General features: G+C 47.6%; 1 protein-coding gene across 10 annotated transcripts in view; it reads left to right on the forward strand.

The window, feature by feature from the left end:
* The window catches only part of garnl3 (GTPase activating Rap/RanGAP domain like 3), a 443,046-nt gene that overhangs the window by 281,495 nt on the left and 148,498 nt on the right, over nucleotides 1–13,053 (forward strand). For all 10 annotated transcript variants that reach the window (XM_078226419.1, XM_078226423.1, XM_078226417.1 and 7 more), the window contains 4 exons: nucleotides 5,757–5,821; nucleotides 9,323–9,386; nucleotides 10,404–10,430; nucleotides 11,215–11,290. In XM_078226419.1, coding sequence (XP_078082545.1) covers nucleotides 5,757–5,821; nucleotides 9,323–9,386; nucleotides 10,404–10,430; nucleotides 11,215–11,290 — 232 coding nt within the window. The remainder of the gene's footprint in view (nucleotides 1–5,756; nucleotides 5,822–9,322; nucleotides 9,387–10,403; nucleotides 10,431–11,214; nucleotides 11,291–13,053) is intronic.

The following is a 13,053-nucleotide window of genomic DNA, read 5'->3' on the forward strand; positions in this document are numbered from 1 at the left end:
TTCACATTCTCTCTCTCTTCCGACAGACTCTCTCTCACCCCTCACACATGCTCTCTCTGCCCGCACGCTCTCTTTCTCCATCACACTCTGTCTTTCCCCCACTCTCTCTCTCCCCTCACTTTCTCTCTCTCTTCCCCATATCGCTCTCTGTCCCTCCTCATGTTCTCTTGCACCCCTCACACTCTCTCTCTCCCTCTTGCGCTCTCTCCAGTCACTCATTTACTCAGAGGCCAGTAGGCCCCACTCTGGATGTCCTGATCCTACTCCCTGGACCTTGCTCCCATTGTCCGGCTCCCTGGCTCCAGTCCTTATCTTCCCAGAGCCTGGCTCCCTGGGCCCTGAACTCACCACCACTGGTGTTTGCTGCTCACCCAATCACAGATTGTTTCTCTCCCACATTTGTTGCTGATAGGCTCACTAATGAACCCATGAGCAGCAAACATGTGAATGAAGTGGCTGGTGATTGGAGGAGAAGCTCCTTGCAGATTCTTCCATTCAAACTTATCTGTTGGGCCGGCATTTTGAAAACTGTTGCGGGAGTGGGGGGCGGGGGGGCACATGGAGAGGCTTTGAAGGCCTCATTCTGCCCTCAGGCTGTACATTGGGCTAGCTTGCTCGATACAATTTAACATGGAAAGCCAACCCCATTCCAGTAAAGCTGCGTTGTTCCCTGAAATCTTTTTCTGAACTTGTTCACCAACATCCATATTGGGATATAGAATCCCTACAGTACAGAAGGAGACCATTCGGCCCATCAAGTCTGTACCGACCACAATCCCACCCAGGCCCTATTCCCGTAACCCTCATTTACCCGGCTAATCCCCCTGACACTAAGGGGCAATTTAGCACGGCCAATCAACCTAACCCGCACATCTTTGGAGTGTGGGAGGAAACCGGAGCACCCGGAGGAAACCCACGCAGACACGGGGAGAATGTGCAGACTCCACACAGACAGTGACCCAAGCTGGGAATTGAACCCGGGTCCCTGGTGCTGTGAGACAGCGGTGCTAACCACTGTGCCACCGTGCCGGGACCAAGGAGACCAACATGGTGGGCGTGACATTTGAAGAAGAGATCAGAAACTCGATAAAAACATTTTAAGATAGAAAGCGGAGAAACTGATCAAATTTAGAGAAGTATATTTCAGAAGAGAAAAAGCAATGAAGTCATGTTGAACCTATATAGAATCCTGGTTAGATCACACTCAAGAGTAGCGCTGGAAAGATTGAAGAGACTGGGGATCATTTCTCCATGAAGTAGAAAGTGAGGGGTGATGTGATAGAAGCCTTCAAGAGGAGGCAATGGCCTAGTGGTATTATCGCTAGACTGTTAATTCAGAAACTCAGCTAATGTTCTGAGGTTGACCCGGGTCCGAATCCCGCCACGGCAGATGGTGGAATTTGAATTCAATAAAAAATGTCTGGAATTAAGATTCTACTGATAACCATTATCAATTGTTGGAAAAACCCATCTGGTTCACAAATGTCCTTTAGGGAAGGAAATCTGCTGACCTTATCTGGTCTGGCCTACATGTAACTCCAAAGCCACAGCAATGTGGTTGACTCTCAACTGCCCTCAGGCAACTAGGGATGGGCAATAAATACTGGCCAGCCGGCGACGCCCGTGTTCCAAGAATGAATAAAAAATAATGAAAGGGATTGACAGGACAGCGAAATACTGCGGATGTTGGAAATCAGAGATAAAAACAATAAATACTGGAAATACTCAGCACGACCGCCTGTGGAGAGCAGCTGAACTGTTTCAGGACGAGGCAGTGATCAGAACAGGGGGAGGCAGTGGCCCGATGGTATTGTTGCTGTAATCCAGTAATGCAGAGACCTGGGGCAATGCTCTGGGGACCTGGGTTCAAATCCCACCACGGCACATGGTGCAAATTGAATTCAATAAAAGTATCTGGAATTAAAAGTCAAAGGATGACCATTGTCAATTGTTATAAAATTGTGACTGTTGCTGGTTCATGAATATCCTTTAGGGAAGGAAATCTGTCATCTCTTACCTGGTCTGGCCTACATCTGTTGTCCTTAGCTGGTCTTGGGTGGCATAGTGGTTAGCACTGCTGCCTCACAGCTCCAGGGACCCGGGTTCGATTCCCGGTTTGGGTTACTGTCTGTGCGGAGTTTACACATTCTCCCCGTGTCTGCGTGGGTTTCCTCCGGGTGCTCCGGTTTCCTCCCACACTCCAAAGATGTGCAGGTTAGGTGGATTAGCCATGCTAAATTGTTCCTTAGCGTCCCGGGATGTGTACGTTGAAGGGATTTAGCGGGGTAAATATGTGGGGTTACAGGCATAGGGTCTGCATGGGATTGTTGTCAGTGTAGACTTGATGGGCCGAGTGGCCTCCTTCTGCAGTGTAGGGTTTCTATGTTTCTATGTTTACATGTGACTCCAGAGCCTCAACAATGTGTTTGACTCTGAAATGCCCTCAGGGATGGGCAATGAATGCTGGCCCAGCCAGTGACGCCCACATCCCATCAACAAGTTTAAAAAAAACATGGTGTAAGGTTACCCAGAACTAGATAGTTACTAATAAATATGATGGTGAATTTTAGGGGAAATTCTTCATTCAGAGAATGGTTCAAATGTGGACGCACTTCCACAGGGAATGTTTGAGGTGAATGGCTTGGATACAGTTAAGGGGAAGATGGATAAACACATGAGGGCAAAAGGAATAGAAGGATATGTTGGTAACTTAGATGGAGGGTGGAAGGAAGCTGATGCAGAGCATTAATACTGGCATGCACCCAATTGGCCCAAAGACCTGCTTTTGCGCTGTAGATTCTGTATAAGGGGAGCCGATAGCCTCGTGGTATCATCGCTAGACTATTAATCCAAAAACTCAGCTCATGTTCTGGGGACCTGGGTTTGAATCCCACCACGACAGATGGTGGAACTTGAATTCAATTTAAAAATCTACTAACGACCATTGCCGATTGTCGGAAAAACCCATCCGGTTCACTAATGCCCTTTAGGGAAGGAAATCTGCCGTCCTTACCTGGTCTGGCCTACCTGTGACTGCAAGAACCACAGCAATGTGGTTGACTCTCAATGCCCTCCAAGGGCAACTAGGGTTGGGCAATAAATCTGGCCAGCCAGCGACGCCCACGTCCCAACGAATGAATAAAAACAAATGATGTAGGTTTCTCCAGAGATTGATCCACTTTTAGAATCATAGAATCCTCCAGTGCGAAAGGAGGCCATTTGGCCAATTGGGTCAGCACCAACCACAATCCCACCCAGGCCCTATTCCCATAACCCCATGCATTTACCCGAGCTAGTCCCCCTGACACTAAAGGTCAATTTAGCATGGCCAATCAACCTAACCTGCACGTCTTTGGAGGAAACCGGAGCACCCAGAGGAAACCCACGCAGACATGGGGAGAACATGCAAACGACACACGGAAAGTGACCCAAGCCGGGAATCGAACCCGGGTCCTTGGCGCTGTGAGGCAGCAGTGCTAACCACTGTGCCGCCCAATGTCCCAGTTTGATCATTTAAGGCTATTACCACAGTTTGAGATGTTAAGCTCTGAAAAAAAAAATTGGTGCCATGTTTCTGACGGACCTGTGGAATACAAAATCACTTTATTAATTATTTGATCAGGAGAGACACTGGCAGGAGCTGCACACTGGAATTGAAATAGCTTGCGTTGTTTATATATACCTTTTTTTTCAAAGCTAGACTCCAACTAAAGAAGAATATTGCTCTTTGATTTGCAGCGACAGTTTCACAGCGCTCCCAGAGCTTGCTGTAAAAACAAGGTTCAGCAAGGGTTCACGTTACAGCCTGCTCTCACACTGGGCGCCACTTCTGTTCTAAGTGATGTGTTTTGACACCGCGGTTAGGAACAGCTGTTTCCCACCAGTGCGTGGGCCCCGGAGTCAGCCAGACCTAGCTCTACACCCTCAATATTTTCCCTCTGCTTGTGCTGGAGCAGCTTTTTTGCTGCATCCCTGCTCACCGTGACGGGTAAATTCAACTTTAGGTTTATTATCTCCTGGCTTCTTCAAAGACGCACAGTCCTGAATGCTAATACAGAAGCTGTTACTTTAAGCGATGGTTGTTTGCGCAGAATGCGGCCGGTTAGCCAATATTCCATGAATGTGTTTGCTATCTTTGAAGGTGGATAATGAGTCCTCTGCTCTCGGTTTAATAAAGGGAGCAGTCTGCTCCATTATGGCTCCCAAAGGCTATTAAGGCCGATGGAACCAAGGCTGGGTAGATGGAGCTAAAGTGCAGATCAGCCGTAATGTAATTGAAGGGCAGTACAGGCTCGAGGCCTGCTCCAGTCCTCCTTTCACACAGCCTCGTGGCTTGCTTTGTATTTGGTTGACAGCACAGATGCTCAGTTGAGCGTTAAGAAAACAATAGCGTAAAGGAGGGCAATGGGCAAATGCCACAGAACGGCACTTTGCAGGTTCACCTCCGGGTTCCTCTCACCGAGAGTCCCCAACCGGCCTATCACAGGTGCAAATTTCTCCAGCGTGAAATGGGATAAGCAGCTTTTAGGTCACGTTAGATGTGTCCTTTCCCCTTCAGGTACCGTGCCCCCCCGAAGGGCGTTGGGGACCGTGGCACAGTGGTTAGCACTGCTGCCTTACAGTGCCAACAATCTGGGTTCGATTCCTGGCCTTGGGTCACTGTCTATGTGGAGTCTACACGTTCTCCCCATGTCTGCATGGGATTCCGCCTGGTGCTTCAATTTCCTCCCACACTCCAACAATGTGTAGGTTAGGTGCATTGGCCATGCTAAATTGCCCCTTAGTGTCTAAAGAAGGGTAAGTTTGGTGCATTGGCCATGCTAAATTACCCCTTAGTGTCCAAAGATGTGCAGGTTAGGTGGATTGGCCATGGTAAATTGCTCCTTAGTGTCCAAAGATGTGCAGGTTAGGTGGATTGGCCATGCTAAATTGCCCCTTAGTGTCCAAAGATGTGTAGATTAGGGGATTAGCCATGGTAAATGCACGGGGTTACGGGGGCAGGACAGAAGTGTTGTCCTGGGTACGATGCTCTTTTGGAGAGTTGATGCAGATGCGATGGGTCAAAAGGCCTCCTCCCGCACTGTAGGGATTCTATGGATTCTTCAACCGTGTAGACTAACTGGAAGATCAGGACCTGGGAGTTACACCAGGACTGTCCGACTGTAACTTTGTCAAGAAACCAACAGGATGATTGTGCTCCCATCCTTAGGAACAGTAAATGGCTACCGCGTACATACATCACAATTCCTGATTTCCCAACCAAGCTACTAGGGGGTGACCAAGGGATCCGGTGGGAAATGCCAAAGGCTGGATCGTAACTGACCTGCTACTGTGCTGATCCATGATCCCAAAGGGCAGCTGTAGGAAGAAGCTGATCCAGATTCGGACAGTCTGTGCGCGGGAGCTGAAGGTGGAGAATGACAGCGAGCGAGGGAACCAACTAGGTTCATCCCTTGGTGTTATTTTCCTGTTATTTTAGTCAGGTTCAATAATGTGATTAATATTGAAAAGCCTCATTGTAATCAAAGCTGCTTCTAACAGTCCTTTAATTCTCTAGACTCTCACATTAATCTTTTGTGGGTCGATTTGATCAGATTACTGCCTCTTGCAGTCCGAATGCTTTCGTACGTGAGTTTTACCTTGTGTGAAACAAAGTTGTGAATGGAAGGTGAAAGGGTCAGAAGACAATGGCTTCTCAGAAAATGAAATTAAACTCTCTGAAAGAGGTTATTAATAACTTCTTTTTCTTTTCGCAGGGTACACAGAAAATATGCCTTCCTTACAGTCCTACAAAAACACTTTCTGTCAAATCTATTTTAAGGTAAGTGTGGGATCTTGAGACGCTGATCTGGAAGGTGGCACAGTGGTTAGCACTGCTGCCTCACAGCGCCAGGGACCCGGGTTCAATTCCGGCCTCGGTCACTGCCTGTGTGGAGTTTGCACATTTTTCCCGTGTGTGTGTGTGCGTTTCCTCCGGGTGCTCCGGTTTCCTCCCACACTCCAAAGATGTGCGGGTTAGGTTGGTTGGCCATGATAAATTGACCCTTAGTGTCAGGGGGATTAGCAGGGTAAATGTGTGGGGTTATGGGGATAGGGCCTGGGTGGGATTGTGGCCGGTACAGACTTGATGGGCCAAATGGTCTACTTCTGCACTGTAGGGATTCTATGATTCTATGATCGTTGACCTTTCCTGCTTTTACCCGATTACCTTAACCAACTTTCAGTCGGGGAGGTGGTGGCCTAATGGTATTACTGCTAGACCATTAATCCAGAAACTCAGCTAATGTTCTGGGGACCTGGGTTCGAATCCTGCCATGGCAGATGGTGGAATTTGAATTCAACAAAATAAAATCTAGGATTATGAATCTACTGATGACCATGGAACCATTGTTGATTGTCGGAAAAACCCAACTGGTTCACAAATGTCCTTTAGGGAAGGAAATCTGCCGTCCTTACCCAGTCTGGCCTACATGTGACTCCAGAACCACAGCAATGTGGTTGACTCTCAATTGCCCTTGGGCAACTAGGGATGGGCAATAAATGCTGGCCCAGCCAGCGACGCCCATGTCCCATGAATAAAAAAAAACTCCCACTGTGGGATGGAGTGCCATACCGTGCAGGAGTGCAGCAGCGTCTCACACAGTGCCAATACAGAGAGAAACGGATGTGGTCCCCTGTGGCCCATGGCTAATGATCTTACCTTACAGGGCAGCACAGTGGTTAGCTCTGCTGCCTCACAGCACCAGGGACCTGGGTTCAATTCCCGGCCTGGGGTCACTGTCTATGTGGAGTCTGCACGGTCTCCCCGTGTCTGCGTGGGTTTCCTCCAGGTGCTCCGGTTTCCTCCCACAGTCCAAAGATGTGTGGGTGTGCCCATCCCTAGTTGCCCCTGGAGGGCAGTTGAGACCCTGTAGGATTCCATGATTATACGACCGGGATGACTATTCTGCCCCCTGCTGATGAGATTGCAAGTTTAACCTGCACACCAGTATCACCAATCAGTAGGGAGCATAATGAATAAGAACTTCACTCACCCAATGGCCATTCACTTGCACAGAATTGGGTCCAATTTTAACTCTTGTGAAAGGCAGAGAAGTAGGAACCTGACCACTCCGTGTCTCTCCCAAACCCTTCAACCCCAGCTGCATCACTTCAAGCATTGTTAGGAGTGCCAATAGTCCCCTGTTAAAGAATTGATACTATCCATTGTAATAAGCCATACAAATAGTTCATGTCCACATATACCTCCATGTTCAAGAGCATGCGTTTAATAATGACTAGAATACCATATTGAGGGTGATTTTATCCGAATATGTGAGGTAGCAGTGCCAATAAATCCCTGGGAAAATGTCTCAATCCAGAATTTTCACATTGGGTAATTTAGTGAAGATTTTGATTTGATTTGATTTATTATTGTCACGTATTAATGTAAGTGAAAAGTATTGTTTCTTGCGCACTAACAGACAAAACATACCGTTCATAGAGAAGGAAATGAGAGAGTGCAGAATGTAGTGTTACAGTCATAGCTAGGGTGTAGAGAAAGATCAACTTAATACAAGGTAGGTCCATTCAAAAGTCTGATGGCAGCAGGGAAGAAGCTGTTCTTGAGTTGGTTGGTACGTGACCTCAGACTTTTGTATCTTTTCCCCAGCAGAAGAAGGTGGAAGAGAGAATGTCCGGGGAATGTAAGGTCCTTAATTATGCTGGCTGCTTTTCCAAGGCAGTGGGAAGTGTAGACAGAGTCAATGGATGGGAGGCTGGTTTGCGTGATAGATTGGCTGCATTCATGCCCCTTTGTAGTTCCTTGCGGTCTTGGGCAGAGCAGGAGCCATACCAAGCTGTGATATAACCAGAAAGAATGCTTTCTATGGTCATCTGTAAAAGTTGGTGAGAGTCGTAGCTGACATGCCAAATTTCCTTAGTCTTCTGAGAAAGTAGAGGTGTTGGTGGGCTTTCTTAACTATAGTGTCGGCATGCGGGGACCAGAGTGTGCGGTGATTCTAGTTGCAAACCCACCCACAGTGCCATTCACTTGGGTCTGGAGAGGTTCAAGACACAGGCCAGTTGGGGGGGAAAGGGTGGGGGGTTGGGGGGGCGTGGTTTATGGGTGGGTGACTTAAGTGAGATGAACTAATGAATGCATTTAAATAGTGCCTTCAGCACAGAAAAACATCCCAAGTCCTTTCAGAGTAGGGTGATCATTCAGGAATGGATGCCGCTCTAAAGGATGAGATACCAGGAGGACCGACCAAAAGAGCTGAGTTTTAACAACACCCTATTGGAAAAGGAGGAGGGAGAAAGGCAGAGATTTGTCCGGAATAGAATCATAGGCCGGCACTTTCTGCCCCTCCCCCGGTGTGTTTTCCAGCGACGGAGGCAGCTCGTCATTGGCCACCAGCGAGATCTTCCAGTCCCGTCGAAGTCAACGGCCATTTACGTTGCTCACCCTTGCCGCTGTCGGGAACTCGGGGGAAGGGGAATAGGGGGAGGTGCCATCGATGGGACTGGAAGATCCCGCCATTGGGAAGGGCCGGAAAATCCCGGCTGTAGAATGGTTACTGCACAGAATCGAGGCCATTTGGCCTGTCACGTCCCTGTCAGCCCTCTGTAAGAACGGCCCACCTCACCCCCATTTTCCTCCCTTTGCCCCGCAGCCCAACAAATCTAATCGGACAGTGACCCGTTTCTCTTTTGAAGGTCTCGATTGAATCTGCCCCCCACACCACACCAGTGTCTTGTCTCTTTCCTCATAGAACTGTATGTAATTCCTGTATCGTCGTTATACCTTGGCGAACCATTGGCTTTTGCCAGTGTTTGCTACAAATAGCAAGCTAACCTGACACAGAGTCGGATCACCAGTAGAGGTACTGGTGCAGACCAAGTATTATCCGGGCCTGGGTTTAACAACACCAGCAGCTGTTACATTCACTGCTGCAATGAGGGAGCTGGGAGTATTTGGCAATTCTTACACTGTGTTACCTTCAGGGAAAACATTATCACGGACGCTTCTTCCCCTGATGCACAAATCATAGACTCAGTCTCGCTGGGAGCTCAAAAGGTGCCTGGTTAGGGAGGGAAATCTTAATTCTGGGACCTGGTAAACTGAGCAGCGATGCAGCTGTCAACTCTGATGTCCTGGGAATAACTGGATTGCTCCCTCCAGGAACATCCCCAGTCTGGGATGAGCGGTATCAGTGGGGGGAATGTTGGGATGCAGCGTTCTGTTGCATTGAGCGGCTGCCGTGGTATTTGGAGGAAATGGCCTGTGTGTGTGATATAAATCACATTGAACAATCTCATCAATTTTCAAATTGTTTTACAGTGCCATGAACCTTGATAAATTCGAAAAGGGCCCCAGGGAAATTTTTAATGCAGAAGTACAAAAGGTAGGACTCGATTTGTTAAAGCGACGCTTCTTGTGGTTTCTGCGGCAAATATTTCGGACCTCATTTGCTATTTGAAGTGAAACTGACCCACATTCGAGGTCTATCTGCTTATCACCGCCAACGTTTAAGGGTTAATGTTATCTGGAGAGTAGTGTCCTTGTGGCAGTAGAGTTCGAAGTTAATGCAACAAACTCCTATTCAATTCAGCCGCCATTTTTGCGGCGCTGGATTCGAAAGGTTAAACATCGCTAACCAGAGTCATGCAGCAAATGGACCTTATTAACTTTCGGTTTAGGTCTATTGAAATGAACAGCTCAGAGACTGTCTGTGTGGAGCTTGCAGGTTCTCCCCATGTCTGCGTGGGTTTCCCCTGGGTGCTCCGGTTTCCTCCCACACCCCAAAGATGTGCGGGTTAGGTGGATCGGCCATGCTAAATTGACCCTTAGTGTTCTAAGATGTCTGCTGGAATTTTACCGTCCCTCGCCCGCCACGGAATCGGAGTTGGCGAGGGGAGGATAGCGGAAACGTCCCTTGACCTCGGGTGGTAATTTCCGGTCCAACTCGAGCAAGGGTGTAAAATCCCACCTGTGTAGTTTAGATGGATTGGCCATGGTAAATGTGTGGAGTTATGGGGATAGGGCGGAGGGGTGATCCTGGGTAAGATGTTCTATCCAAGAGTCGGTGTAGACCCGATGGGCCGAATGGCCTCCTTCTACACTGTAAAAAAAATTAGAACTCCCTCTGAGGTAATTCCCCACTCTGAGTCCCAATTGGTCACCAAGGCCAGGTGACCTTTACTCTGCTGTGTTGACCACGTCCTTCTGTTCTGCCAGTTTGTTGTTACCATTGTCCTGGCTGACCCACAATCTCCACTGCTTGCTCATGCCATTCTCCGCCTGTCATATTCAGCAGTGCTTGGCTATGGCTGAGTAGAGACAAATTAACAATCTTTCACTCACCTGATGACCAGAAATTATGATGCAAGCGACTAAATCCCCTTGTTATTGTGCTTGACAGGACTTACTGGTGTTAGAAGAACAGGAGGTGAGTGTGCTGTCACTGTCGTCCAGTAGAAATTGCTAAATACCTAGTGGCTCCCAGCACACTGTTTTAAATCTGTGCACAAATTTTAGAAGAAAATATCAAAATTTAAACGATGGATGGGGTATACGAGGGTGGAGAGAGATATAGGAGGGCGGAGGGGGGTACACGAAGGCGGAGGGGGGTACATGAGGGCGGAGAGGGTACACAAGGGCAGAGGGGGGTACTCGAGGGCAGAGGGCATACAGGAGGGTGAAGAGGGTTATAGGAGGGTGGAGGGGGTTACAGGAGGACAAAGGGGGTGCAGGGTGGTGGAGGTGGATGCGGGGGGGGGGGGGCGGAGGGGGGAAGAGAGGGGCAGAGGGGGGTACAGGGGGGGGCGGAGGGAGAAACAGAGGGGCAGAGGGCCTACAGGAGGGCGGACAGGGTAAATGATGGAGAAGAGAATTATGGGATGACAGTTTTGGACCTTTCTCGCAAAGAGCAAGAATATTTTGCTTGTGTGGTTTCCAATGACCAGACAATACGGGAGTAACATGAAGATGTCAGCTGATGAACTGGGTGGAATACACTTGTGTAAATGATATGGTTCCATGCTCCAATAAATGGACTCAGTATGTGCTTATCTTAATCTATTTAAACGGCTCAGTTTAGAATCTGGTAAGGGAAACTATTAAATCATTTGTCAATCACAATTGTTAAGTTTCTCTGTATTTAGTACTAATCTAATAAATGTGTAATGATCTTTATTTGCCACATACTTCTGAATGGTTTTTCTCCTAATTAGGGGTCAGTGAATTTTAAATTTGGAGTTCTATATGCTAAAGATGGCCAGCTAACAGACGATGAGATGTTTAGCAATGGTAAGTACGTGTGAGTTGCTGCCACTTACATGATGACTGGAGGGTTGAATTTAATTTGAACCAACATTGATACAAGCTGTTTTGTTGTGATGATTTTCCTTTGTTCTGGCTGGAGCCCTCTGACAGCATCCAAGACCGCTGCCGATCTGAAGGAGACTATTCAGCCCATCAGGCTTGTACTATAATCCTGTGCTGATTTGAATCAAAATGCAAATTACAATAACTTACAAGTAATTAGTTAAAAATGGATCTGATATGGAATGTCAGGAAAGGTGGGCGAAGCCCGGAATTTTATCAGATGTATAATGTGTTAATTTTGTCAATTTGGCAACAATTAATTTGCATATGCATCACCGAGGGCACAGCCTCGGAGTAAAGGGACAACTCTTTGGAACTGAGATGAGGAGGAATTTCTTCAGCCAGAGGGTGGCGAATCTGTAGAATTCGTTGCCACAGAAGGCTGTGGAGGCCAGGTCATTGAGTGTATTTAAGACGGAGATAGATAGGTTCTTGATTGGTAAGGGGATCAAAGGTTACGGGGAAAAGGGCGGGAGAATGGAGTTGACAAACTTATCAGCCATGGTTGAATGGTGGAGCAGACTCGATGGGCCGAATGGTCTAATTCTGCTCCTATATCTTCTGGTCTTCAGTTTTATATAAAAAACTATTGGCCCAGACTTTGCAGTCACCAACAAAATGATAGCAATCTTCGCAGACCTTGAAGAAAGCTGCCCATAAAAGATCAAAGCATGACAAGGTGGAGAATTGATTTGAAAGAAGGGAGAGGCCATTTGGCCCATCGTGCTTGTCTGTACTAGTTCTTTGACAGATCTCTCCAGTTGGTCCTGCTCTTTCGCGCAGTCATGCAGTTGTCCCAGATTATCCGAGCTTCCTTCATCCATTGATGGTCGGTTTCTGGGATGGGGACAGGCTCCCATCGTTGGCGTCCACTTCCTGCTGGAAACGACGGCGGATGCTCAGTGCTGCCCCCTGCCTGTGGGCAGACATGTTGAATTTAATGATGTTGATGGAGATAAGTCATCTGATCTATTTTTTCCAAGCTGCAGTGAATTATCATCCTGTAAAGAACATTATTAAATCGTTTATCAATTCTTAAGTTTCTTGACATTAAGTGCTGGTGTAATAAATATGAAAATTTCCATATTTGTTGCACGCTTCTGAATGGTTTTCTGGCTATCCAGGGTGGCATTCTGCTTGTTACCTAGGAAACAAAATGGAGGAATTTCAAAATCAGAGGCTACAACTGCTGAGTGCAGTTGATCACAGACTTTTTTTACATTAAAAATTAGCCGGCATCTTTATCTCCACTGCGCTCTGATAAGTGTTTTCAATCCCCACAACACAAATCACAACTGAGGCAATCACTTGATTACCTGTTAAGACTCGAATTCCAACCATTATCTTGTAATTGAGTTTGTGTCTATATGTGCCCCATTTGTGAAACAAATCCTGCACTCACCTGATGAAGGAGCAGCGCTCCGAAAGCTCGTGCTACCAAATAAACCTGTTGGACTTCAACCTGGTGTTGTGAGACTTCTTACTGTGCCCACCCTAGTCCAACGCCGGCATCTCCACATCATGGCAATCAACCCTCTACAGAGGAGCTGCTTACATCTCATTCTGACTCTTCCACATCTCCGATTCCAATTACTCCAGCCCAGCCCGTAGCTGCCAAGGTCCGAAGCTCTGGAATTCTCTCCTGAAAACTTTGGGAGGGTCTGTTGTGACACATGGTCTGATTC

This window comes from Mustelus asterias, chromosome 13 (assembly GCF_964213995.1).
Source record: "Mustelus asterias chromosome 13, sMusAst1.hap1.1, whole genome shotgun sequence".
NCBI lineage: Eukaryota > Metazoa > Chordata > Chondrichthyes > Carcharhiniformes > Triakidae > Mustelus > Mustelus asterias.